The following is a 25512-nucleotide window of genomic DNA, read 5'->3' on the forward strand; positions in this document are numbered from 1 at the left end:
CTATGCAAAAAGTACATCTGAGGGTGTTCAGTGTAGTACTATTTGTAATGGTGAAAGATTGGAAACTGATGCCCTGCAAAGGGGGCATGGTCAAACAGATGATAATACATTTATACTAGAAAATACTGAGAAGGGGTCCAGCACTGTGGAAAGAGGGTAGGCTCTGGAGCCACATGGCCCAGTTTAGAATCTCAGCTTGGCGACTTCCTAGCTTTATAATTTTGAGCAATTACCACAACTTTCTGTGTCTTAGTTTGCTCATTTGTGGAATTGGGGATAATAATAGCACCTTCCACTAAGTGAAAAAAGAAGAATTTTATAATAGTCTGTTACCAACGGGGTGTGGGGCGGGGGGGTAAATGTGTGTGTATAGCTGTGAATATAGATATGTAGGTAGATGAATAGAAAGGATTCGGACAGTGGTAATAACCCCAGATAGGATAAAGAGAATGGAACAGAGTTAATGGGAATATTCACATTGCTATAAACATTTTTGTATTAATTTTACACAACTTTAATGTATCAATATATGAGTTGCAGAACTCAAATCAATAAAGGCAAAGATGAAAGCTACATGTATAAGGTATATATATGTAATATGTGATGTGATAGATTATATTTTCCAAAGATGGCCACACCAACATATATCCTATTCCACATGCTTTTCTTACAATGTGATACAATGTTGGTATTCCTCCCTCAAGGGTGGGGCTTCATTTTCTTCCCTTGAACCTCAGAGAACATTTGTAACTGCTTGGACCAATAATATGTGGTAGAAGGAAAGCTGTGTGACTTCAAAGGCAAAGTCATAAAAAGAAATATAGCTTCCACCTGGCTCTATTTTTCTTAAGACACTTGTCTTTGGAACCTAGCTATCATGTTACCAGGGAAACCAGACCACATGGAGAGGTCATGTGTATATGTGTTTTGGCTAACAGCCCCAGCTAAGCCCCCAGTTGACAGCCACCAAAAACCATTGGATGTATGAGTAAATAATTCTTCCCATGATTCCAGCTCCTAGCCTTCAAGCATTCCAGCTAAGGCCCTAGATATTGAGGAGGAGAGATAATCCACTCCCACCTTGGCCTGTCTGGATTCCTGTACCACAGAAATCATGAGACTTTATACATTTTACATGCATATATATTTTGAAAATGTAATATTGTACACATCTCATTTCTTATTCTTATCACTTAAGAGTGTATCAAAAATACCTTTCCTTGTCAATAGACGTCTTAGTACAGCATCATAGTTAATGGTTTTCTTTATTGTATATATCTTACCATAATTTAACAAACTCTTACTTTGGGACATTTTGGATCCTGCAAACATTTTCTATTTGAATCACCATTCCAAAGCACATATCTGTGCACATACTTTTATGCATATCCTTAAATGTTTTGGCTTAATTCTTTTTTTAAAATGTTTGTTTATTTATTTATTTATTTATTTTTATTAACTTGTTTTTTTATTTTTTTAAAATTTACATCCAAATTAGTTAGCATATAGTGGAACAATGATTTCAGGAGTAGATTCCTTAGTGCCCCTTACCCATTTATCCCATTCCCCCCTCCCACTACCCCTCCAGTAACCCTCAGTTTGTTCTCCGTATTTTCGGTTTTGTTCCCCTCCCTGTTTTTATATGTTTTGGCTTAATTCTTAAATCTCTATTTCCTGGAGAGAAATTTCCACTAGTTAAAAATATTATCATCAGCCCAATAAATGTTTACTTAATAAAGTAATATTGAAAATAAGGTTGGATCTGTGCCCTTAAGAAACTCACTTTTAGCAGGGGAAAGACACGTGAACAAATAAGGATAACACATAGGATTCCAATATATTGTATGTGCACCCATGTACTTGACACATGAACAAATTATATTTTGTAAATCCAATAATGCTACAGAAAGACTGTTCCCTTTTAATTGCTGGAGAGTATTACCAGTAACCCAAAGTGAGAACCCAGCTATGAAACTGAGATTTCATTTGCACAAAATATATCTTCGGTTCTTTGCTAATTTAAAGGCATGTTTTGTCAAAACAAATGAAATAAGTACATTGGATTTTAGTAGACTTTTATGTTGCTAATGCATATAAAATTCATAATCCTACAATTGTTACTCATTGCTACTAGTTTTCACTCCAAATTAATTTGGGCTTTCAAGTAGTTGTTTCTTTTTTGGGGGGGAGGGGTGTGAGGCTTTCTAGAACTTGGCTGCACCTTATTTAAGTACATGCTCTGAGTTAAACTGGAAGCTGAAAACCATGTATAAGAAATACAGGAGGGGCGCCTGGGTGGCTGAGTCGGTTGAGCAGCCGACTCTTGATTTCAGCTGGGATCATGATCCCAAGGTCATGAAACCGAACCCTGCGTTGGGCTCCACCTTGAGTGTGAAGCCTGCATGAGATTCTTTCTCTCCCTCTACCCCCTTCCCTGCTCAAGCTCTCTCTCTCTCTCTCTCAAAAAAAAAAAAAAAAAAAAAAAAAAAAAGCGATACAAGGATACATGCAAGAACTAAGAAAGAAAAAAAAAGCAAGAACTAAAGAACTCGTTACGCATAGTTATCTTGAATATCAGTACATACACGACTTGTGTATGGGTGGAAATAGTTTGGATTATGAGGACTTCAACAGCCAGGATGTTCCCTAACATCACCCGCTTCACACCCGCATTTCCACTTGTCCAGCAGCAACTTGAGTGAGCCTCAGTGGCTCTATCTACCCACAATACTTGGCAACAGGTCCTAGAAGTTATGGGGAGACAAGGTAGCACATACTTCCTATACTGTTTGAAGAAACCGTGCAGCAAGGCAATGTGGAATTTAAGAAACAAAATTTCTATTCACTCTTGTACGGTGAATGGGAAGCTGGAGAACTGGGCGGAAGAGTAAAAAGGAAAAGCCGAGCCCGGATGGTCTCTGAGGCTCGGGGGCCACCAGGCGGCAGCCTGAGAGTGTAGGCAGAAATTGCCGTCCCGGCGCGCTGACCCGAAGGCCCAGTTCTCTTTCCACCAGATAGGGGCCGGGAAACAATAGTCCTTTATCCACTCCACGGACGTCATTATGTCTTCTGTGCGCTACACTCGAATTCAAACAGTGAAGCGAGGAGTCCATCAGAAAAACGCTGGTTAAATATCCTGGCGGGCGGCGCTGGTGAAAGCCGGAAGAAATGCCTTGATCACTCTCCAATAAGCCGACCCCTCTCCCCCGAGGCCTCCCTCAGCCTTCTGAGCCGGCCGTACCCCGCTCACACTCGGGATCTGAGTGCTGAGGTGTAGCGAAGCGCCAGCCAAGGGACGCTAATACCCAGCGCCAGTCGCGACCTCAGCGACCGCGGGTCGACCCCGGGCCGGAAGTGACGCAACCGTACTGAGCACTTCCGGAGCTGCGGAGACGGCTCCGCGGGAGGAAGGAGCGCGGGCCTTGACCGGCGTCGGCCCGTCGCCTCCGCTGCCGCTTCTGCTACAGTGTCCGATCCGTCTGGCCCGGCCAGACCCGGTCTGGCCTGCCCGGGCTCAGCGGCCGCGGGCTGCGGCTCCCGGTAAGTGTGCGGCGCAGGTCGCGGCCTTGTTTACCCCGGCGCGCCGGGGAGGGGGGGGTGGGCTCTCCGCGCGCCTCCCTGGCCCGGCCGGGGCTCCGCCTTCGTCGCCGTCCGCGAGGCCCCCGTGCCCCCCGGCCGTCGGTTCACCGTCTCAGCTCCCAGCGCCGCCCGCGGAGGGGCGGCTGAAGGCTACGGCCGGGGCGGGCGGGCGCCTGGCGTCTCTCAGTTTTTTCTCCTCCCGCCGTCTTCTCAGCTGGTGGAGAGGTCGGAGGCCAGCGCCTCTGACCGACTGGCGCCGGCGCATCTGGGCCCTCCCTACCGGGCGCGCCGGGGAAACGCGCCGCCTCTGGGGCTTCCAACTCCAGTCATCTTTCGGAGCCTTCGCAGTGCCATTCGCATGGTTAGTTAACGCCCGCCTGCGAAGGGACCACTGGCGCGTGGGCTCCGTGTCCTCGAGGCTGTCCCGGCGCCTCGGTACCGACATTCGGCCCAAGAGCTGAGCTGCGGTCTCGCCGGACGCTGCTGTGCTAGCCGCGGGAGAGGCAGCCGTGTTTTCGAATGACTTCACCTCTGTACTGATTGTTGCTCTGTCCCGTAGAACTTTCTGCCACAATGGACATATTCTATACTTCTGCTTCTAAGTAGGATAGTCCCTAGCCACACGTGGCTGTTGAGCATTTGACTTGTGGCTAGTGCTACTGAAAACCCAACTTTTAGGTTTTATTTAATTTTTAAATTAAATTTTAATAACCACATGGGGCTAGTGCCAACCATCTTAGGATGGTGTAGTGTAGGGTTTTGAAACTAAGTTGCTGGTTCATATTTTAAAAGTGCTAAGTAGTTTTCTTTGGAGATTTAACCTTAGTAAATGACCATTCAGAGCCAAATATTATGTCTGGAGTAAACATCGTCGGACTCGCCAAAAAGTGTTTTGTTCTTGTCAACTTTAAACTGAGAGAGAAGTCTTCAGTTTGGATCCTTTAGCCCAGGGAGGGTGTCACGTCTTTTGAACATGTGACTTTGGCTCTGGAGGAGAAGTAATTTCTATTACTCTTCTGTCTAGGGTGTAGGGATAATAGCTAACATCTAAAGGAAGTTAAAGCGTTGTCATCAGTTCTGTTAATAAGACAATAACATTCTGGACCCTTTGAGCAATGTCAGCACTCTTTTAAGTAGAATTAGGGATATTTTAACTTTGAAAAGATTAAGTGTTTAAATCTAAACCTAGAACACCTACTAAGTGTGAAATGGCTTTCTCTTTTTTGGAGGGGAGTCTGAAAGTTTACCCTGCTTCTTGAATATTTAGTTGGTGAGAAGCCTATGGGCAAACCTCTAAGCTCCAATCCTGGGGAGAAATCCAGAGAAAGTGGAAAGCATGGCCTTTTGTTGTGATTCTGCAGGTAGATAGTATTAGGTTTTCTGGGAGGGTGATGGAGATTTATGAATCCTCATAGGTCATGAATCTTGTGGAAGTATTGTCTCTGGGTAATAGTGGTTGCAGCAGTGTGATCTGGACAAGTTACTTAACTTTTTTGAACTGTAGCTTCCTCATTTGTAAGAAGTGGATGATAGTCACCTTGTAGGATTGTGAAGATTTAGTGAGAATGAGTCAAACCTGAAATTGGCTGTCATTAAATGAGAACTAATATTGGTAGTGAAATTTTGTAGATGGGAACAATATTTATAGAGTTTATTTGCCCAAGAAGCAGTATCTTGCATAAAAATACAGGTTAAAAGATATTTAAAAAATCAGTTCTCTATTAAAAAAATTTTTTTTTAATGTTTATTAATTTTTGAGAGACAGGCAGAGCACAATGGGGGGGGGGGGCAGAGAGAGAGGGAGACACAGAACCTGACACAGGCTTCAAGCCCCGAGCTGTCAGCACAGAGCCTTACCGGGCTCAAACTCATGAACCATGAGACCATGATCTGAGCCGGTCAGCACTTAACCGACTGAGCCACCCAGGTGCCCCAGTTTTCTATTTTAGAAATAATTTTACATAATCATTGGACTTTAATTTTCATTTAGTTTATATTTACCTGTGTTAGAAGTATTTTTTTGAAGTTATAAATTCTGGTTTTCTAGGAAATCCTAAAGGATAAAGAAATAGACATAAGATTTCTTATTGAGTAAGCACGTAGTAGTACTTAGTTTTGGATAGTGAGATCTGTATCTGAGAAGGTCGGATGGCCTTTGAGCATGTCAGAAGAGAGGCAGCAAATGGATGTTAATATAGCCTACTTGACATCCTATTGGGGGACACTTTTTATTTCACAATAACTTTCATGAGTAAAGGGAGGTCTGAAATATTGGCGATATTCTGTATTAGATTATCACCATGGAAGTGACTTTATACTAAGTCTCATTTTAAGCCAGTTGCAGTTTACTTTGCTAACTTCTGTGTAACCTTTAGGATTGAAATTGTGCTAGTAATTTAGGAAATCTGAGCCATAGGAGCAAAGTGGTGGGTTTCCAAACTGAGGAGAGGGATTGGGTATCTATTTACATCACCAGTACTCCAGGTTAAATTATTATCAGCTGTTTACTTTGAATACTTTCTTTTTTAGAAGGCCATGTAACTCTTTTCAGTATAATGACATACAGGTTTCTGTGGGACTTACAAGAAAATAATTTCATAGTTACTCTGGTCTCTTGCTGCATATCCTTTTAAATGTCTTTGCTTTAAAAAAAATAAATTTGCAAAACCAGGGTGCCAACTTAAAAAATGTAAATAGAGTTGTGTCTTTTCATTTTAGATGGAAGTTATATGACATAGAATATTTGGGGTGACATCTTGAAAGATCTTCAAGAATTACAGGTATTTTTAATTTAAAGATTAACTTTTTTTTTTCTAAAGGAAAAATACCATAGTTTATTTGTAATTAGGTCATTCTATACCAAACAATTTGTTAGAAGTCAAACTGCAAATTCCCTTTTATTAATGTGATTTAAAAAAAAATTGGGCATTTATGGTTAGCATGTCAAACTTCAATTCCCTGCTATTTTTATAATATCATTAAAAGGTGGCTCTGTAGTCCTTTAGACTGGTTACAGAGTCAGTACACGTTCATTTTAATGTGTTTTAATTTTTATCTTTGTCTTATTTATGGTCAGATAGACTTCATATATACTTTTGCATTTAATCCAGATTTGGTTATGGAGGTTATTTACATACCATTCAATCCAGATGCTCTTGCATTTTAAAGTCCTATTAGTTTTTAGATTTAAATCACTGTTTAATACTGTTTCTTGCAGATGATCACTTGGAACGGTACTTATGCAGAAAAGTTAATGGGTTTTTACCAAAATCTTCTCTGAGGTGAAGTTAGGACTTGTGATTGTTTTGCTTTCTCAACTAGTATTCTCTTTTCATTTGTAATTGAGTAACATTTTGACCTCTGAGGGTTTTTTTTAATAACTTGTTCCATTTGAACTCTTTTTCTTCATCTTAAATAGATTTTGGTTTTTCCTACCCTTCATTCGGTCAAGGCAGAACATGCGTAGTTTTCCTTCAATTTGTAGTTTTCCTTCACTATTGGATCAATTTCTTTGCCTCAAAGTACCCCTTTTAAAGAATCAGAGGGGTGCCTCGCTGGCTTAGTCAGTGGAGCATGCGACTCTTGATCTCGGGGTTGTGAGTTCATGCCCCACACTGGGTGTAGAGATTACTTAAAAAAAAAAAAGAAAGGATCAGTAGAATCCTTTAAAACTGAAAAATCAGTTAACTCTGCAGACTAGAGGAGGATGTTGAAGAGCTTTGTGCCTTTTATTTTTTCTTAACTAACTATGCACCTGTTTTTCAGATATCTGAGAGCAATGTCTGTGGAACAGTGGTATTTTTTTCCTAGACATTACAGTGGGAAGGAACTATGTCATTTGTGTACTTTATGTGTCACCGGTTAGTGGGGTGTAATTAGCAAAGAGATTTTAAACTTTGGTAGTTCAGCCTTTAGGTTGCTTCACCTGTGGAGATGTGCCTTTTTTTTTTTTTTTTTTAAGTTTGTTTATTTTGAGAGAGAGCGAGGGACAGAGGGAATCCCAAGCAGCTTCCTCGCTGTCAGCACAGAGCTCAGTGTGGGGCTTGATCTCACAAACCATGAGATCATGACCTGAGCTGAAATCAAGAGTCAGATGCCCAACTGACTGAGCCATCTAGGCGCCCAGTGCCTCTTTCTTAAGGACTCCCACAAGAAGGATAAATCCATGGGAATTTGACCCCTTGACATAGAGCAGATGGCCTTCCTTATTTACTTTTCCATGTGAGGCCCTTCTTGTGAAGTTACCATCATTAGCTGCTTCTGCCCTTCAAGGAAAGAGTTTCCCTTCGATAAGCTTGGGCAGGGAGATGATGGTGAAGTTTCCTGTATGAGACCAGAGTTGGAATAGGCCATAATGGGGGGTAGGGCCAGCCTATGACATTTTGATTTTTGAATGGTTACTGTTATAACTTATAGTGAAAGTAACACTTATTTTTTTCTTTTCCTTCCTTAGAAGACAAAAAACACTAATGCATTTGAGAAAGTGGTAAAGTTTGGGGGGAGGGGAAAAAAACTGCTTTCCTGATCTGCAACTTGGCTGGATGCTAAGATGTCTGTGGACATGAATAGCCAGGGGTCTGACAGCAATGAAGAGGACTATGACCCAAATTGTGAGGAAGAAGAAGAGGATGAAGACCCTGGGGACATAGAGGACTATTACGTGGGAGTAGCCAGCGATGTTGAGCAGCAGGGGGCCGATGCCTTTGATCCTGAGGAGTACCAGTTCACCTGCTTGACCTACAAGGAATCCGAGGGTGCCCTCAATGAGCACATGACCAGCTTAGCCTCTGTCCTAAAGGTGAGCAGTATTGTCAATTCCAGGTGTAATGCCCCCAGTTAAATCTAAATATGAGCTGTTGCTAACTGATGTCTCCTCTGTATTGATCAAATGAATGGCCCTGTAGTGAAACCAAATTTAGGTGTATGCTGCATTAGTTGGACACATTTGATGCTTCACTTTGTTTTCTAATATATGTGTATCTAAGGTCCTCAAATTCCCAAATTACTAAGAATTAAAAAGGAAGGGTGGGGTGGATTCAGGATAGACTGGAAGTACATTGAAGCGGAATTGCATAGATTAACACTGGTTTCAGAAAGTGAGTTTTATGAAACTTTATGAGGTAAGATATGATTAGCCTCAGGATTGTCATCCTCTACATGACCATGTATGAATGACTGGCAAATGTCTTGAGAGGTACCCAGGGTATGCCCTGAATAATCAGTGCCTCTGTGCTAATTGAGCTCCGTTGCATCATAAACTAATGTCTCATGTTGAAAGAAATTTTAGCTTGTGTTTCACTGATTTTGGGGTTTTATATGGAAAATTTAAAGAGTTGGTTATTCCAGCAAGAATCTTATTTTTAACACTTAAACTAGCATGCTTTTCAATCTTGCGCCCCAGGCCAGTTATTGTTCTTACCATGCACATTTTGTGCTATGTAATATTAGACTAGTACATAGTACACTCACATAGAACACTGTGTGCTATGAATATCTTTATGTCATTTAGACAATTTCCCAGCATGTTTTCTTTCTCTTCTAATGTTGGCCATTATGTGAAAGTGGGGACATTTCTCTTATTTCATTGTTTTCGCTGACCTTCCTTCAGAAACTGTTATATGGATCTTGTTTTCTGCTCAAATTGAAGGTCAAGGACACATTGGCATGATTTCAACCAAATAATTGTTGGTATTTAAATGGAAGTAACTAAGATGTGCTGTGTTATTTTTGTAAAAGCTGCTTTATCTACTAGTTTAGGGATTTTTTTTTTTCCAGGTAGTCAGCAAAGGCTAACTAATATCTTGGATTTATAGTCAGGGCTTTATTACCAGCTAGTTGGAAGTTGAAATCTAAAACTTTTTTTGTGACTCACTTTTGGAAGGATTGGAGACTTCTTGTGCTCAGCAGAAAGCTCTGAAGAATGGAGACCCATTGGAACATCTGGATTTGGGATTTCTACACCATAACTTTAGCAAAGCTGCTGGGACCTCTGTTTCCAGAGGACATTTCCCTGGTAGAAAAAGAAGCATCAGGTCTCTTCCTCACAATGCACACCTCTCTCTATCTGATCAACTCGTTTCTTTAACCATATTGTTAGGTTATACACAGTGTTGGCATTTAAATAGAAAAGGTATCATCAGGTGTGTGGCTATGTGCTGGAGATTATCAGTTGACTAAGTGCATCAGGATGTTCCATCTATGCATAAGAATTGTTTGTCAAGCAATCTGTGCTGATTTTCCTACCCTTTTGGAGACAGGTGAGGGACCCAGGCACGTGTCCTCCTTTTTTTTAAATTGTGGTAAAATACATGTAACATTTACCATTTTACATTCTTTCTTCTTATTAAGCTGATACAGGGTCAGCCCCCTGGAAAGTCTTCCTCCCAGAGAAAGCCCTCCCTTTCCTTCTTCACTTTTTATACCCTCAGAGGTCCTTCAGTCTAGCTTATACTTTTCCTGAGCAAGCCTTCTTGAGACCCCTACAACATAGTGGTTGTATTCTCCTTTGGTCTCAGGGCCCAAACATCACAACCCATGTATATTAGAGCACATACTGCAGTCTTCTGACTGTTTTATCTTGTTTAACCCTTTTGCATATTTTTGCATGATCTCTCCAACTAGATTGTCACTTCTTAGAGGGCAGAAACTGCTTTATTCCTTTTCTTCCCCATCATTCCTGTCTCAGTGTTTCATCCATAGTAGGTGTTGAATAATTTCTTGGATACTGTGATTTCTTGGATACTGTGGGTTTTGTCAACTGTTGATGACAATAGCTGATGCTGTTGGTATGAGCTAGATTCCCTAGTCCCCTGCTGTACATCCTTCTCTGTTGTCATGAAAAGGCATTATGGCCATGTTGTTCAAGTGTCAACTATAGTCATTAGAGATTAGATTGCCAGGTAAGGTATTATAGGAGAGGAAAAATCTCTGACAAATATTTGTAGTCGATTATGTAGGTATGAGTCTTTAAGGAAAACAAAGTTAAAGATCATGAAAAGAAGAAGCAAAAAGTACTTGGTGTAGAGATGAAGGAGTAAAAAAAGATGGAAGAATGTTGAAACACAAGGAAAGGGTTAAAGAGAAAATGGAGCAAAGAAGAAAATAGCCCATGAAAATTTAGATCTTGGTAGAAGATAGATTTTTTTTTCCCCCCTCCCTAGACCTCACTGAGGAGCATGTTAATAACCCATTTTCTTTCTGGGGCTGGGCAGCAAGGGTCTGGGTTCTTTTGGTGGCTTGGCTACATATAAAGGGACTTAGTGGTGTTTTAAGTAGTTTGGGAATTTGACCAAAGAGGCTAGGCAAAAACAGCTAAATTAAGAGTAAAGAGGAAATCACACACAATCTTTCTTTTTCAGACTGGCTAAAAACTAATGTTTTTATTTTTGTGATATTTTATTTTTCTATATAATATATCATGAGGCAGGAGGGGATAATTTAAGTGCTGCATTTACAGAATGGTGTTTATTGCTGCTTTGGCTATTCTAGCTCCCCTGTTGCATGTGTATCAGAGAGTGGAGCTCAGTGGTGATCATCCAAATCACTGCTGGTGTTCCCCATTGATCATGGTGTTTGCACAACTCCATGACATATTGAGATACTTAATTATTTTATTGATTTAGGTGTTTGACTAGTAGAAAACATGACACGTATGTGGTTTAAAACTCTGCCATATGAACAGTTGTCTGTGAATGAAAGCTAAGTTTGAGGACTGGCTTGACTTTTTCACTGATACTTGTGTTTATTTTACTTTGTTGTGTATTGTTAGTTGCCAATGGATGAGCCATTCTTCAGCATAAAAGTAACTTTATTATTGCCTTTTGAGATTTGACCTCTCTTAAATATTAAAATTCCAGTCTGGGCTTTTGGTGTCATGAGGGCCCCTGGTGTCAGGGTAACTTCCTATATGTGTTGTGAGACAGATCCATGAGTAAGATCATTAATTGAGAAAGGAAACTTCCCAGGAAATCAGATTAAGGGCTAAGGATAGACAACAGAGAAAATGCTTATCTGTTATGGGGGGGGGGGGGGGCAGCTACTGGTGTTCAAATAATAGCAAAACTAGAAGCATTGTTTTTAGAATGAGCTGTCATCTTACAGATAGAATACAGTTGACCCTTGAACAATGCAGGGATTAGGGATGCCAACCCCCATACTGCCAAAAATCGATATATAACTTTGACTCCCCCAATCTTAATACTAATAGTTTACTGTTGACTGGAAGCCTTACCAGTGACATAAACAGTCAACACATGTTTTGTATGTTATGTGTATTGTGTACTGTATTCTTACAATAAAGTAAGCTAGAGAAAAGAGAATGTTACTAAGAAAATCATAGGGAAAAGACATTTATAGTACTGTAGTGTAAAAAATTTGCATGTAAGTGGTTTTGCCCAGTTCAAGCCCATGTTCCAAGTGTCCACTGTAGTCATTAGAGATTAGATGATTGCCAGGTGAGGTACTATGTTGTAGGAGAGGAAAAATCTTTGACAAATATTTGTAGTCAGTTACGTAGGTATGAGTGTTTAAGGAAAACAGTTAACTTTTTAAAACACTGTATTTATTTTTATATGAAACTCACACAAAGATTACTTGATTGTTATTGTTATAGATGAGAGAGGTCTTTTCTAGTAGTAACAGACATTTTTATTGCAAAATGTGCACTAGTTAGCCAAGAGGAATTTTGTCATTCAGTGAATCCTGTTAGTACTGTTCTGTGAAAATCCTGAGGCATTTGCTGTTGGCTGCTCAGGAAGGAGCTCAGCCATGGGAGAACCCCAGACAGTCTAGGCTGGCTTTCATTGGTGATGGGCCAGGGGAATCTCGTGCATGGTGCGCTCCTTCTCTCAGTAGCACATTAGGGGTGTGGGCGGGAGACAAGTGTTGTTATGTTGTTCAAGGCCCCACCCAATTGCATAAGAAGGGAGAAGAAATAGTCACTTTGGGCTAGATCTAGTCTATGGAGCAACAATGAGCTGTCTGAACTTGTGACTGGAGAACCTTGAAAGTGGAGTAGAAGGGCAGTGCAGGTAACACAAGTCCAAGCTCCATGGGTCAATGAAATGGGTGGAAAAGTTACCTTCTGTGCTAGAGTGGGAGACTAAGAACTATAGGTAAAAGAGAATAACACATGGAGGATCATAAATGCAGCCTGAGGTGTCTTTACTATTTGGAGGAAAGGAACAGAATTTTTAAACTTCTTCAGTGCTGGACTGCACTATTTACTTCTTAAGCCTGGTGTTCGTTCCCTGGATGGGATTGGAGAAATAGGCTGGTTGTGAGTGTTTGTACTACAGTTCTTGCTTTATGAATTGCTGTACTAACTGCAGTGGAGCTGGGAAAATGTTATGTAGAAATCTTTATTCTGCCACTCTTGAATTTGTTTTAAAATCTAGTGTTAGATATTCAGCAAAATGTGGCTGGAAAATCTCTTATGATTCTTCTGGATCATTTTTCCCTTTTGTGGATGAATCATAATTGGTTTTCAGGGCTTCTGACTCCCAAGTGCAGAAGTCTTTATAGTCTCGTGTTCAAAACAACCTGGTTTCTATGCATTTCTCACTTGTAACATGAGCAGTTGATGTTCTTAACACAAAATACCTTATATTTAACCTTTCTCTTAAGTGGCATCAAGTTTTTGTATATCTAAAAAAAGACTTTCATTTTACTTAATCAGCTTTTTAATATCCTGATATAGCTGAATTTTGGACCATTTTATTTTTATTTACATATTAGTTAATGGTAATTGTTTTTTTATTACTTCTCAGGGGAAAGTATCCTCAAGCTGGGCTTGGTAACACTGAGTGTGTGCTGAGCAGCCGTCTGATTTCTATTTTTATGACCTGATGTCAGGTTTCTTTGCATGCCTGCATCTCAATAGAATCTAGATTCAATTCCTGTGTTTCAAATAGTTGGTTATTAGTGGGCGTGTTGACATACTTCATGATGCTTTAGTGTGGAAGTCTGATGTGTGTTTTACTGATGTATAAATTTATTTTAAAAGGGTGATGAGAAATGTCCAGAGTGACACTGAGAATTGCCTAAGTACAACTAGTGCTACAATTGTCCGTCTTGCCAGTTTAGAAAGGTTATTATCGTCATTGACTTTGTGTCCTCACTGTGCACCTGGCACCACGTACAGCAGGTTCACCGTCTTCCAGAAGAGAAGCCTTTAATCAGATTCAAGGCCAGCTTTCATTCTAGTCTTTTTCTTGTGCTTTCACACTGTCATAGCAACCATGTGTAATCAAGGGGTGATTTTAACACCACACTTGTGTTCTAATCCTGAACTATTTATTTATTTATATTTAACCTTATATTGTTGAGGTGTTACTACAGTATTTAAGAAAAAATATCCTTCGTAATTCCATTAACCTATAATAAAAGTTTTCTTCCGTGCTTAGTATCCTTCAGACCTTGTCCGTATTCGTGTGTAATATTACTGTGCTTTCAGTTCATTCATTCAACCAATATTTATTGAGCACTTACTATCTGCCAGGCACTGGAATGATATTCTTCTGCTCTTTTCTTGTATACAGGCATGCCTCAGATATTGCAGGTTTGGTTCCAGACTGCTGCAATAAAGCAAACATCACAACAGAGCAAGTCAAATGAGTTTTGTGGTTTCCCAGCGCATATAAAAGTTATATGTACACTGTACTATAAAGTGCAATAGCGTTATGTCTATAAAACATGTAAAAACCTTAATTAAGTATTTTATGGCTAAAAAATGCTATTACCTGAGTTTTCAGCAAGTTGTAATCACAGATCACCATAACAAATATAATAATAATGAAAAAGTTTAAAATACTGCAAGAGTTACCAAAAAGTGACACAGAGACACGAAGTGAGCAAATACTGTTGGAAAAATGGTGCCGACAGACTTGCCTGACCCATGGTTGCCACAAACCTTCAATTTGTAAAAAATGCAGTATCTGCGAAGGACAATAAAATGAGGTATGCCTGTATTTTAAGTATTTCCCCTTGTTTTTACTTCATCCTCATAAATTACTTTTAATGGGTAAATATCACACCATCATATTGAGCCATAATTTGCTCAGACTTTCCCTGATGGGCATTTAGGTGAATACTTATATGTGTGACAGTTCTTGTGAACTGGTTATACTGCTGTGAACATTTTTGTGAATGTGGCCTTTGTGTCTGTTGGGCCTTGGCAAAAGCCTGGGCTGGTGGTCAGATGGTTGGGCTCCGTTCCCTTTTCTGCCATTTAATATAATGTGACCTTGGGCAAGTTCCTCAACATTTTTAAGCTTCAGTTTTCTCGTCTGTAAAATAATGATAATACCTCCTTCACAGTATTAAATGAGATAATGCACATAAAGTGCCTGGCACGTGAATATTCGAACATGAATGTTCAAACAGATGTCATGGTGGAGGCAGGGCAAGCGCAGAAAAATGGGAGTGTTACTTTCACATATTTGCTATGGTTCCTCAGAACATATTCTTAGGATTGTGTGTTTTGAGTCATAGGGTAAAAGCCACATTGAGGAAGGTTCTGGGTGACATATTGCTGATGATGCCTCTGAGTATGCGTGTGGTAGTTAGATCATGTACTTTGGATTCTTTTGCCTTCATCCAGAACCTCTGGTTCTCTTCTCCAGGAGCCCACTGATAAGAAAAGTAAAAATAACACAAAATGAATTTTGAATTGGGACCAGGAAAGAATGTAGGGGAATATAGCCTGTTATTCCTACCTTTCTGTTTGACTGCAGTGTTTGGTCTTGGGCCTGCATTGACAGCACTACTTAATGAAGTGCTTAGTTGATTTTAGGGTTCTTATTATTGGGGTATCTCCTTACTTGTGCTTTGTCCCACCCCCAGCCCCCCGCCAGCTTTAAAAATTTTGTCTTTGCCCCTACTGCTCTAGGAAAAATTTGAATGATTAGATTTCTCTGCCCAAAAGAGGGAAGACCTGTAGGAAAGATTTGAGAAAGGTACAGAGTGAGATACAGGAAGCTTTTCATCTTGCTCTTCCTAAAATGTGTCTGCCCTGTGGCTTGATTACTCAAATTGACATGAATTGTCAGATTTGAAGCCTATGTTTTGTTCCCTTTTCTTTGAACTGTCACAAACCTGTATACATATGAAATGGTTTTACTGTGAAAACCACAAGTTATCAACCATAAATAGAGAAAAATACAGGGAGGACGAACAAAAGTTGGTTTGGAGATTTTAAGAGAACAGAGCTGTTCTTATAATCATGAACAAAGAGTGGTCTCTATCTGGGAAAGTTGCTCTTTTTCACTAGCAGTTTCTTTCCTGGTACACGCTCTACTCACTCTCATTTCTTTTATCCGTTATTTTAGGCTCTCACCATCATTTTCCAGAGTCGGTAGATAGCCTTGCCTTCTTTTACAAGAAATAACTTTAATGCCATCAAACTTAGCTTCCTGGATTCTGTCTTAATTGATGATACCACCATCCACCAAGCTGGAAGCTGAGAATTTACCCTTGACTCCCTTCTCCCACGAAACCCTCCTTGATCCCCAGGCAGAGTTGGATATCCTGTCTCTCTACCACTGTGTGCACGTTTCTTGCTATGTACTTATGGTGATTAGAAATTGTAAGCCAGGGCTTAAATTCTTTGAGAGTTGCTTGTTGTTGATCTGACTGTCTAAGCAGGTCAATAAATGCAAAAGTTGAGGATTTAACCCCAAAGCTCTACTTCTGTGTGCTCCCATTGGTAGATAGAAGGCATGCTTGTTAGAGGACTTCCATGAAGCCAGGTGAATTCTAAGCAGAGATCATATATACCTAGTAGATGTATGGTTCCCAGCTTGGGGTGCATCTCGGAATTAGTTCTGTCAGTTCTGATTCAAAAGCCTGAACTTCATGCAGGTGTAATAAAACAGAATCTTCAGACACAAAGTGAGGTATTACATATTATATTGATGTGGAGAATTTATGTGGAAGTACAAAAAAATTGTGAAACAATTCAGGTTATTGAAGTGATGAGGAAAGAGTTGTGTCCTTTCTTTGGCTGCTGAAAGGATGTGTCCAGTGTTCAGAGTGTACTGATTTCATAACTAGAGTGGGAGTAGGGTAAAGACACCCAACTATACTGGCAAGTTGGATAGGTTACCTGTAATATTTTTGATGTCTAAATGTACTTCTTATGCCATCAGTTATCAAGATAAAAGTGTGTTCTTATCTCCATGTTGATAATGAGTAGCTACAAAAATGACTAATAATATCTGCAATCATAAACACAATGTGAATGTTTTAAAAGTTTTCAATTTTATGACGTAGACAATGTCATCTTTTTTGCCAGTGTTTTAACATTGGCTTCTGCTGCAAGATGGCTCACTGCTCTCACATACTTTTGTACCCCCTCCGTTTGTTTTTGTTTGTTTGGTATTCAAATGTCTGTAGCAGTTTTATGTGCAGTAGCCAAAAACTGGAAACAACTCAAATATCCACAAACAGATGAATGAACAAATAATGGCATTCCCATAGAACAACATACTTCTTCTCTGCAGTATAAAAAGAGTGAATGGTTCATCATTGATAAATCCCAAAAACGTATGCTGCATGAGGGAACCCAGGGGGTAAAAAGAGTAAATATTTTATGATTCTGATCATATAAAGTTTTAGAAAATGCAAACTCATTGTGAAGGAAAGTAAATCAGTGGTTGCCTATAGAGTTGGGGGGGAAGGGAGAAGGATTATGAAGAGCATGATGTAAATTTAGGGGTGGTTTTCTCTTTTGAAATATCAGGAAAATGAAAGTAAAGGCATATTCATGTTATAAACTCATAACAAAGAGAACAGGTTGAGGGGTGGTATGTGGGGACATTGCACACAGGAGCCAATTTGTCCAGCAGATCTTTGAAGAGACTGTGGGCTCTCATTTGACTGACAAAGGCTGGAAGAGATAAGTGAGCTGGGAATGAGGGGATTAATTAATTAAAAGTTTCTGTGTAGGACAGTCATCCCTGCCCCCACTTGGTTTCAGGACAAAATAATCTGCCTATTTTTAAGAAATAGAATAACCTGGGGAGAAATAGGGCCCTTAGAATGTGAGGTTGGATGACCTTATTGGTCAGTTTGGAGGTTCTTGAGTCTTGTGTATTAGCTGCCTCTGATTAAGCACCCTTAAAGAAAAGCCTGTCAGTTGACACATTCTGTCTGTGTACACAGAATTAGGATTTGCTTTCCTGACCACCCCCCTTTTTAAATTTAATATTCATATAAAATTAACCATTTTATATTTCATTTCATTTTATCTTATGTTATTTTATTTTAATTTTAAGAAAACATGAGTGGGGGAGGGGCAGAGAGGGGGAGAGAGAATCCCAAGCAGGTTCCGCACTAACAGAGTGGGGCTTGAACTCACAAACTCAGATGTGATCTGAGCTGAAATCAAGAGTCAGATGCTTAACTGAACCACCCAGGTACCCCTAAAATTAACCATTCAAATTCAAATTCAGTGACTTTTAGTACATTCACAGCGTGCAACCATAATCTCTACTTCTGAAACATTTTCATTACCCAGAAGGAAACTTGGTATCCATTAAGTAGTTATTTTCTGCTCCCCCCAGCCCTCAGCAACCACTAATCTGCTTTTTGTTTCTATGGATTGACCTATTCTGTATGTGTCATATAAATGGGATCATGCAATATGTGACCTTTTGTGTCTGGTTGCTTTCACTTAGCATGATGTTTTAGAGGTTCGTCGCAAGTTGTAGCATGTATCACAACTTCATTCCTTTTTCTGGCAACCTTTCATTTTTTACCGTGAATAGCTAACCAAGGATCACCAGACATTTGAGAAAAACATGCAAAATAGAAGAGAAACAGGAAAATTGACCTTAGGTGAAGCAGACCAGTAGATGATTTTGCTTGTTTATAAAAGTGCACTATTTAGTATTCTCCAGGATATTCAAGAAGATGTGGCATCCATGAAACAATCAGAGATGCCATCTGGAAGAAACTGTCGAAATAAAAAAGCTTGTGGAGATGAATTACGGGTTTGCCAAGTTAAAATATATTCCGTAGATCAGAAGATAAAATCAAGAGAAAAATCTCAATATAAAGCCAAAATACAGGCAAAAATTGTATGCAGAAAAAAAGAGACATGGAGGATCAATCCAGAGATCTATCATCTACCAGAATTTCTGGGAAATGAGGACAAAAAATTAAAAGAAGGGATATTTCAAAGTATAAGAAAAAAATATCCAGAATCTACAGAGAGGAGCCTATTGAAAGGGTCTACCCTTTGCCCAGAAGGATAAAGGCCCACCTGCTACAATTGTCACTATGAAGTTTCAGAAAAGAATAGATAGAAAACCTGAAAGTTTCCATGAAGATACACTGGGTCTTCTGAAAAAAAATGGGAATTGGATATGTCATCAACAACAATGACAACCAGAAGGCAGTGGAACAGCAGTCTTCCTTCCAAGTCCTGAGGGAAAATCGTTTTGAACCTAGAGTTCTGTCATTGCAAAATAAGCTTGTTTTCAGAAGTGCGAGGACTCCCAAAATTTCCTTTCCTTGTACCTTTTCTGAAGCGGTTACTTGCAGATGAAAATCAAAAAGAGGAAAGTAAAGAATTCAAGAAATGGTTGAACTAATAACCCAGTTGTCCAATGAAAATTTTCATGTTACTTATACAACAACCCTGGAAAGCAGTCAGCCCAAATTTGAACAGTTTTGGTGGGATCCAAGAAAAATTTATTCGAGAATAAGAATGGGTAGATTTCAAGCAATAGATAAAATGAAAAAGCTGGAAGATAGTTGGAATATGGTAAAGAGACCATAGGGCTCTTTACAAGGGACAAGGGAACTAGAATCCCTATGCAAAGCAGAAAAACTACATGCAAAAAATTATAAGCCAAATATAAAGCAAACACATATATGGCACAAGTATAAGTAAATGGTGGTGGTTGAATAAAGATAATGTATTTGTGCCTAATGTATGGATATCCTTCTTTGGCCCAAGGACAGTGACATTGGAAGCACAAACAAGAAAATGCAATTCGGGTCCTGTAAACAATATTTTAAAGTTAACAAAGGTAACTGATAGAACTGATAGTAATATAAATATAAAAAGGTTGGGGTTTGGAAGGGGAAGGTAGGGAGTGGTATAAGTAAACTAAATCTGCTAGAGAATTGTGGGCACACTTAGTGAGGTTGGTGACAACCAGAAGAAATGGTAGAGATTTCTCCTGTATTGGAAGACTGGGAGGCTGGGGAGGGATGGGGTGGTGGGTATTGATCCTTTTCATCAAAGTGCTCTTTATGAACCATTTGATTTACTTTGTTCATTGTTCATTGGTGATTGGGGTAGGTTAAGAATTTGTTGATTCCCAATAAACAATTGTTTTCTGAGTGTCTTCTGTTGTTTTAACTTTTAGATAGATGCTGAAAGATGGGGAAAAAATAGTTTGACCTCTACCATAAAATAATTTTAAGATCTCTTTGCCTTTAGTTTCTGCCACCTCTTTTTTTAAAGTGGTGAGAGAGGAGATATAAATAAATCCTCTTCTACTTTTGTTTCATATTTTCTGATACATCCACTAAAAGTTCCACTTTGATTATCTTGGTCTTTTGAAAAACTTAAAGTAGCTTCTCCAGACTCCAATCTGAACTCCTTCCTGTTGCCCCTCTCCCTAACCCATATGTTTGATTTTTGCCTCCTCAAACCTCCTGTGAGCCTCTCTGCCTTTCAGAACCCTCTGCAACTCTCAGAAGACCTCTTACATTTTGTTTGTTTGTTTGTTTGTTTGTTTTTAACCTTCCTCAGAGGAGCTATATTTGGCCTTACCCTGCCTCTTTCAAGCCCATGAAGGCTTGAAAGCTCTTGGTGCCTCTCTGGCTTCTGGAGGAGAATGTGGGTATGAGGTGACAGAAGGAAGCGTTAGCATGTAGGACCTAGTACTGGCACTGCTATTGTTCCAGGTGCTTGGGTATGGCAGAGAAGGAAATTGTTATACATCTCTGCCCTCAAGGAGCTTCCTTTCTGGCAGAGTTGTTCTTTCTTCCTTTCTTCTTTCCTTTTTTTCTTTCTAGAGACAGCATGTATGGCTGCAAGCATGGGGGAGGAGCAGAGAGAGAATCTTAAGCAGGCTTCGCACACTGCATGGAGCCTGACATGGCAGGTCCCACGACCCTGGGATCATGACCTGAGCCGAATTAAAGAGTCAGACACTTAACAGACTGAGCCACCCAGGCACTCCTTGATGGAGTTTTATATAAACAGAAGGGTTATAAAAATAGCATTATATGTTTTGAGCGTAGCTAAGGCCAGCAATCTGTAGCTCTGTCTTTGAAATATGCTCTTGGACTTTGTGGCTTTGTCAGTAAGATATGCTAGCCTCTGAGGTATCCTGTAGAGAAGAGGGGGGATCTGAATGATACTGCCCAGATAGTATTTGGTATTACCTCTTACTTGCCTCCTCACAGTAGCAGTAGCTACAAGAGGAAGAGCATTATTTGAAATCATTTTTGGATAAGATGGGCTTTGGCTGCAGAAACATGGTAAAAGATTTGGATTTTAATCCTACTATGTGCAATTCGTTGGATGTCAGCTCCCGTCTGCCTTTTTTTTTTTTTTTTTTTGGCTTTGGTTACTGGATACGACCTTGGTTTGTAAAAATGGTGATCATCCTGCTTATATGGAACCCCCTGGAAAACACAGAATTCTAGTAGGGGCTCAACCAGCCTTTTGTACTAAGTACTTCCCAGAGGTTTTCTATTAAAATGCACACCCTAAAAGATAGTCTGGCTGGGTTTACTCCATGATAATGTAGCTGGTGGGGGATAGATGAGGTACAGATAGAGTGGACCTGGCCATGAGTTGATGTTGGAGCTGGGTGATGGATGCATGGGTCTCATCATATTCTTCACTTTTTAGATGCTTGGAATTTTTCATAATAAAAAAGTGTCCTTATGGTCAGGGATGATGACTTTCATATTTTTGCTTTATTGTGTTTTGTGTAAATAACTTTATTTGGGGAGGTTGTTGGGTTTTTTGGTATTTTAACGATCAGAGACAGTACTGAGTTAAGATTAGACTGGGGAGAAATCTTCAAATTTAATCAGATTTTTAAAGCATGAATAATGTGGGTTCCTCAGTTACAAGTGTGCCCTCCCTCCGTGGAGACCTGTAAAGAAAAAGTGAAAGGAAGCCAAGTTATGATCAGGTGCCAGAGAGCTGACCTTCTAGAAGCTGAGAATATGTAGATGTGAAGTATGGGAGAATGAAGGCCCACCCACTTAAATTTGATTGTAGGGGTGAGCCTCGCCTAAGGTAGCTGGGACCCCACTGCCACCACCATTGCTGCTGATTTTGTCCCATTCTAGTAGGCCGATGTTCACCTACTCCTTTGTCTCTGTGCTTTAACCTTGTTTCTTCCTCTTACTCCTTTAGTACCTTCTCGCCTCACCCCCCACCCTCCAAGACCTGAATTCATCCATCTTGATCTCCTTACGCTAGCTTTCCTTTATCATGTCCCTTTCTATCCTGGCCCAGAAGCTCACCCACAATTCACTCCTTTCCTTCATCTCTGCTGTTTAGTGAATTACCACTAGTGTTTGTTAACAAATGTGATTGGACTACGAAGTGGCTTAACACAGGCTGAGGCATGGAGACCCATTCGTGTAGCCTTAAAAAATTTCAGGCAGTTGGCAAGTAAGAATTCTAAATAAAAATTGAAACTACCACCTGTATTTTTTCAGGCCGTTGATGCTCACTGCCATCAGCTGCATCCTCCCTATGGCACTGGTAAGTGTGGGAAGGGATGGTGACAGTTTTGGTGGGCTGCTGGATTTCTTTTTTCTGGGGGAAAAAATTCTGTTTGCGAGCTGTGTTATTAACTTGTCCCTGAGGGCTGGACAGCTTGAATCAACTGTAGGAGACTAAAAAGAGGAAGAAGCAACTGACCATGTTCGTGGGTTTCCGGGAGAACTGTTGTCAAGAGCAGAGGCTATTCACTGCGTGCCTTGATCCTTATATAAAATCAACATATCTTATGCATTATTTTTGAATAATAAACATATACGATCCAAGTGCTCTGGGATGTCAAGTAGTAACTGTTAAATTTCCTGAAAGTCTTAAAACATTTTCCCCAAAGATGGATGTTGGCTGTGTTAGAAAGGGTCTAGAATGTTGTATGTACTTACCATTTCCTTCAGTAGCTCTGGTATTTTAAGTTCTTTGTGGTCAGGAGATTAAGAAGAGGTAGGCTCAGGGACCTGTGATATAAAAAATCATTTTGCCACAGTCAGCTTTCTGCGTAGGGACCTAATGGAGAAAATATACAGCAGTAAATTTGAAATACAGGGTGGGGCAGCAAGTCAGAATTGCTGAAGTATAAGCCGATAACCAAATTGCTGCTGTTGTTGCCTTATCTAAGGTCTTGAAATCCTGCTGCTGTCTCCTTGTAATGAGTGGGTTGGAGGCCACGAGATTCAGAGGTTTTATCAAGGTGTTCTCCACTCTGACAGTTTGATGTTTACACTATTTCATTTCTCTAGTCTCTGAAGCCCTTAGAACATGGAAGAAAGTGTCTCCAGAATATCTACTGAAATGCAGAGGTTGTGGACTTATGTACTACTGTTAACCAGTGAGGACCTCCTTGATGGCAACAAAGGCTAAAGCATTCTTGTACACTTTATTACATCTCTGTGAGAAAATCTTAGCATCATTGCCCAAATTCTGGATTTCCCACTGGTTCCCACTCCCTACCGCCCAAGTCCTCCTTATGAAGTAGGGATAGAATTGTGTAGCACACTTAATATATTGTTTATAAGAAACAGAAAGGAGAACTTGACTCCCAGCAGCTGTCTACTCCTTTAGATATCTATGCACAAGTGGTAACTACTGGACATGTTTTGAGGACCTGTATCAGGGAAATATCTTTTAAGCATCTGTCCCAAACATAGATTATAGAAGATGACAGAAGGTTTTTGTCTGCAACCTGTGGGATATATTGATGACCAGCAGTAAAGTCCTTTCTGGCATGCATGTAACTAAGGGCTTCCTGGAATAAAGATATGGGAACCACTTGAGGGTTTGAGGATTGTAAATGGAATGCAAAACCAAGCAAGATTGGATTGGCAATGCAGAGCAGTGGTTAGGGTAAATGACAACAGAGGGCAATCCCACAGTTTTTTTCAATCTAGAAGGAAAGCTCCTTAGAGGCTCCTGACCCTAGGAACTGGTCAGGTTTGAGGATACAGGGAAAGAGGGAAAAAGGGCATGGAAGATAGGCTGCTCTTGGCTTCTGCTCTTAACCTTATCTTTAACTCTGTAAAAGCCTTCTCTGGGCCACCAGAGACTCGAGGGAACCCTTCAGTCTTTGATGAACTTTATACCACTACCTGCCCTCCCTTCCCCACCTTGATCAGTCACATCCCTTCCCCAGCTCCCAGGAAAAATAAAAGAGATCTTATCTTTGGGGCTTATGTTCACACTGACCAAGGCTTTTAGACATGACTGTGATAACCCAAAGACAGGCTTGAGAGCTGTGCTTTGTGGAACAGCAACATTTAAGGAGCCAAAAGACTAGGAGCAGAGCATCTAGTGGAACACTAAGAAAGCTTGGTCTGGGAGGTCGAGAGAGAGCCAGAGAGCATTATAAAGTTAACTAGCATTATAGACCTGTATGGAAGTTGTATCTATTTATGCTGAAATTCACATTGTATGATCAGTTAACCTTTAGTCAAAACTATGTTAAAACTCTGAAGGAGGATTTTTCGAAAGGTCAGAGTGACTAATGCAGTAGCTTAAAGGTCAGCCTTTTGTTTATTGTAACATTTGTTTATGCAAGTTATTGCCATTATGTTAAATAAATTTGGCAAACTTTTCCGTCCTGACTTCTATTATGAAAAATTAAAACATACAAAGAAGTTTAAGGAATTGTATAGTGGACATCCATATACCTGTGATCAAGATTATACAGTTGCTAACCTTTTGCTACGTTTGTTTTGTTATATATCTAGCCATTGACCAATTTTATTTTTATACAGCTTTATTGAAGGATTATTTACATTCCATTAAATTCACCCATTGTAAAGTGTACCATTAGAAGAATTTTAGTAAATTTATACAACTATGTAACCATCACCACAATCTGAGTTATAGAATATTTTCATCATCTGGAAAGTTCCCATGTGTTGGTTAGTAGTCAGTCCCTGCTCACAGCCCCAGGCAACTAGTGATCATCTTTCTGTATGTATGGTTTTACCTTTTTTTTTTAGAAATTTCATATCAAAGGAATTATACAATATGTAGTCTTTTGTGTCCAGCTGCTTTCACTGAGCATAATGTTTTTGAGGTTCACCCATGTCATATTACATGTCAGTAGTGCTTTCCTTTTTATTGCTGAATTTTCTGTTGTATGGATATATTACATTTTTTTTATCCATTCATTCATCAGTTGTGGACATTGGGTTGTTTCCAGTTTGAAGCTATTCTGAAATAGGCTGCCATGACCATTCATGTCTAGGGCTTTAAATGGACATATGCTTTCATTTTTCTTGGATAGATATCTGGGAGTGGGATTGTTAGGTTGTAATATGTGTATTTAACGTTTTAAGAAACTGCCAAACTGTTTTCTGAGGTGACTACTATTTTACATTGCTGCCAGCATTCTGTAGGGGTTCCAGTTTCTCCACATTCTTGCTAGCTCTTGGTATTGACAGTCATTTGGATTATATTCATTCTAGTGAGTGTGAAGTGGTATCTTGTGGTTTTAATTTGCATTTCCCTTATGACTAATGATATTGAAGATCTTTTGCTTATTTACTGTTCATACATTTTTGGGGTGAAGTGTTCAAATCTTTCATCCATTTTTAAAAATTAGGTTGTCTTCTTGAGTTGCATGTGTTCTTTATAGATTCTGAATTAAATCCTTTATCAGATACATGATTTGTAATTATTTTCCCTCTGTGGCTTATCTCTTCCATTTT

At 39.8% G+C, this 25512-nt stretch overlaps 1 protein-coding gene across 5 annotated transcripts in view; it reads left to right on the forward strand.

Moving 5' to 3' along the window:
* The first annotated feature begins 3397 nt into the window (after positions 1–3397).
* ARIH2 (ariadne RBR E3 ubiquitin protein ligase 2) overlaps positions 3398–25512 on the forward strand; it is a 49103-nt gene continuing 26988 nt past the window's right edge. The window contains exons 1-4 of one of the 5 annotated variants that reach the window (XM_042929278.1): positions 3398–3540; positions 6298–6359; positions 6797–6812; positions 8033–8377. In XM_042929278.1, coding sequence (XP_042785212.1) covers positions 8129–8377 — 249 coding nt within the window. In that variant the 5' untranslated portion in view covers positions 3398–3540; positions 6298–6359; positions 6797–6812; positions 8033–8128. Of the gene's footprint in view, positions 3541–3607; positions 3941–6297; positions 6360–6790; positions 6861–8032; positions 8378–22278; positions 22325–25512 lie in introns of those variants that run through there. The other 4 variants (XM_042929274.1, XM_042929276.1, XM_042929277.1 and 1 more) reach the window with 4 other exon arrangements.

This window comes from Panthera leo, chromosome A2 (genome assembly GCF_018350215.1).
Source record: "Panthera leo isolate Ple1 chromosome A2, P.leo_Ple1_pat1.1, whole genome shotgun sequence".
In the NCBI taxonomy this organism is placed as follows: domain Eukaryota; kingdom Metazoa; phylum Chordata; class Mammalia; order Carnivora; family Felidae; genus Panthera; species Panthera leo.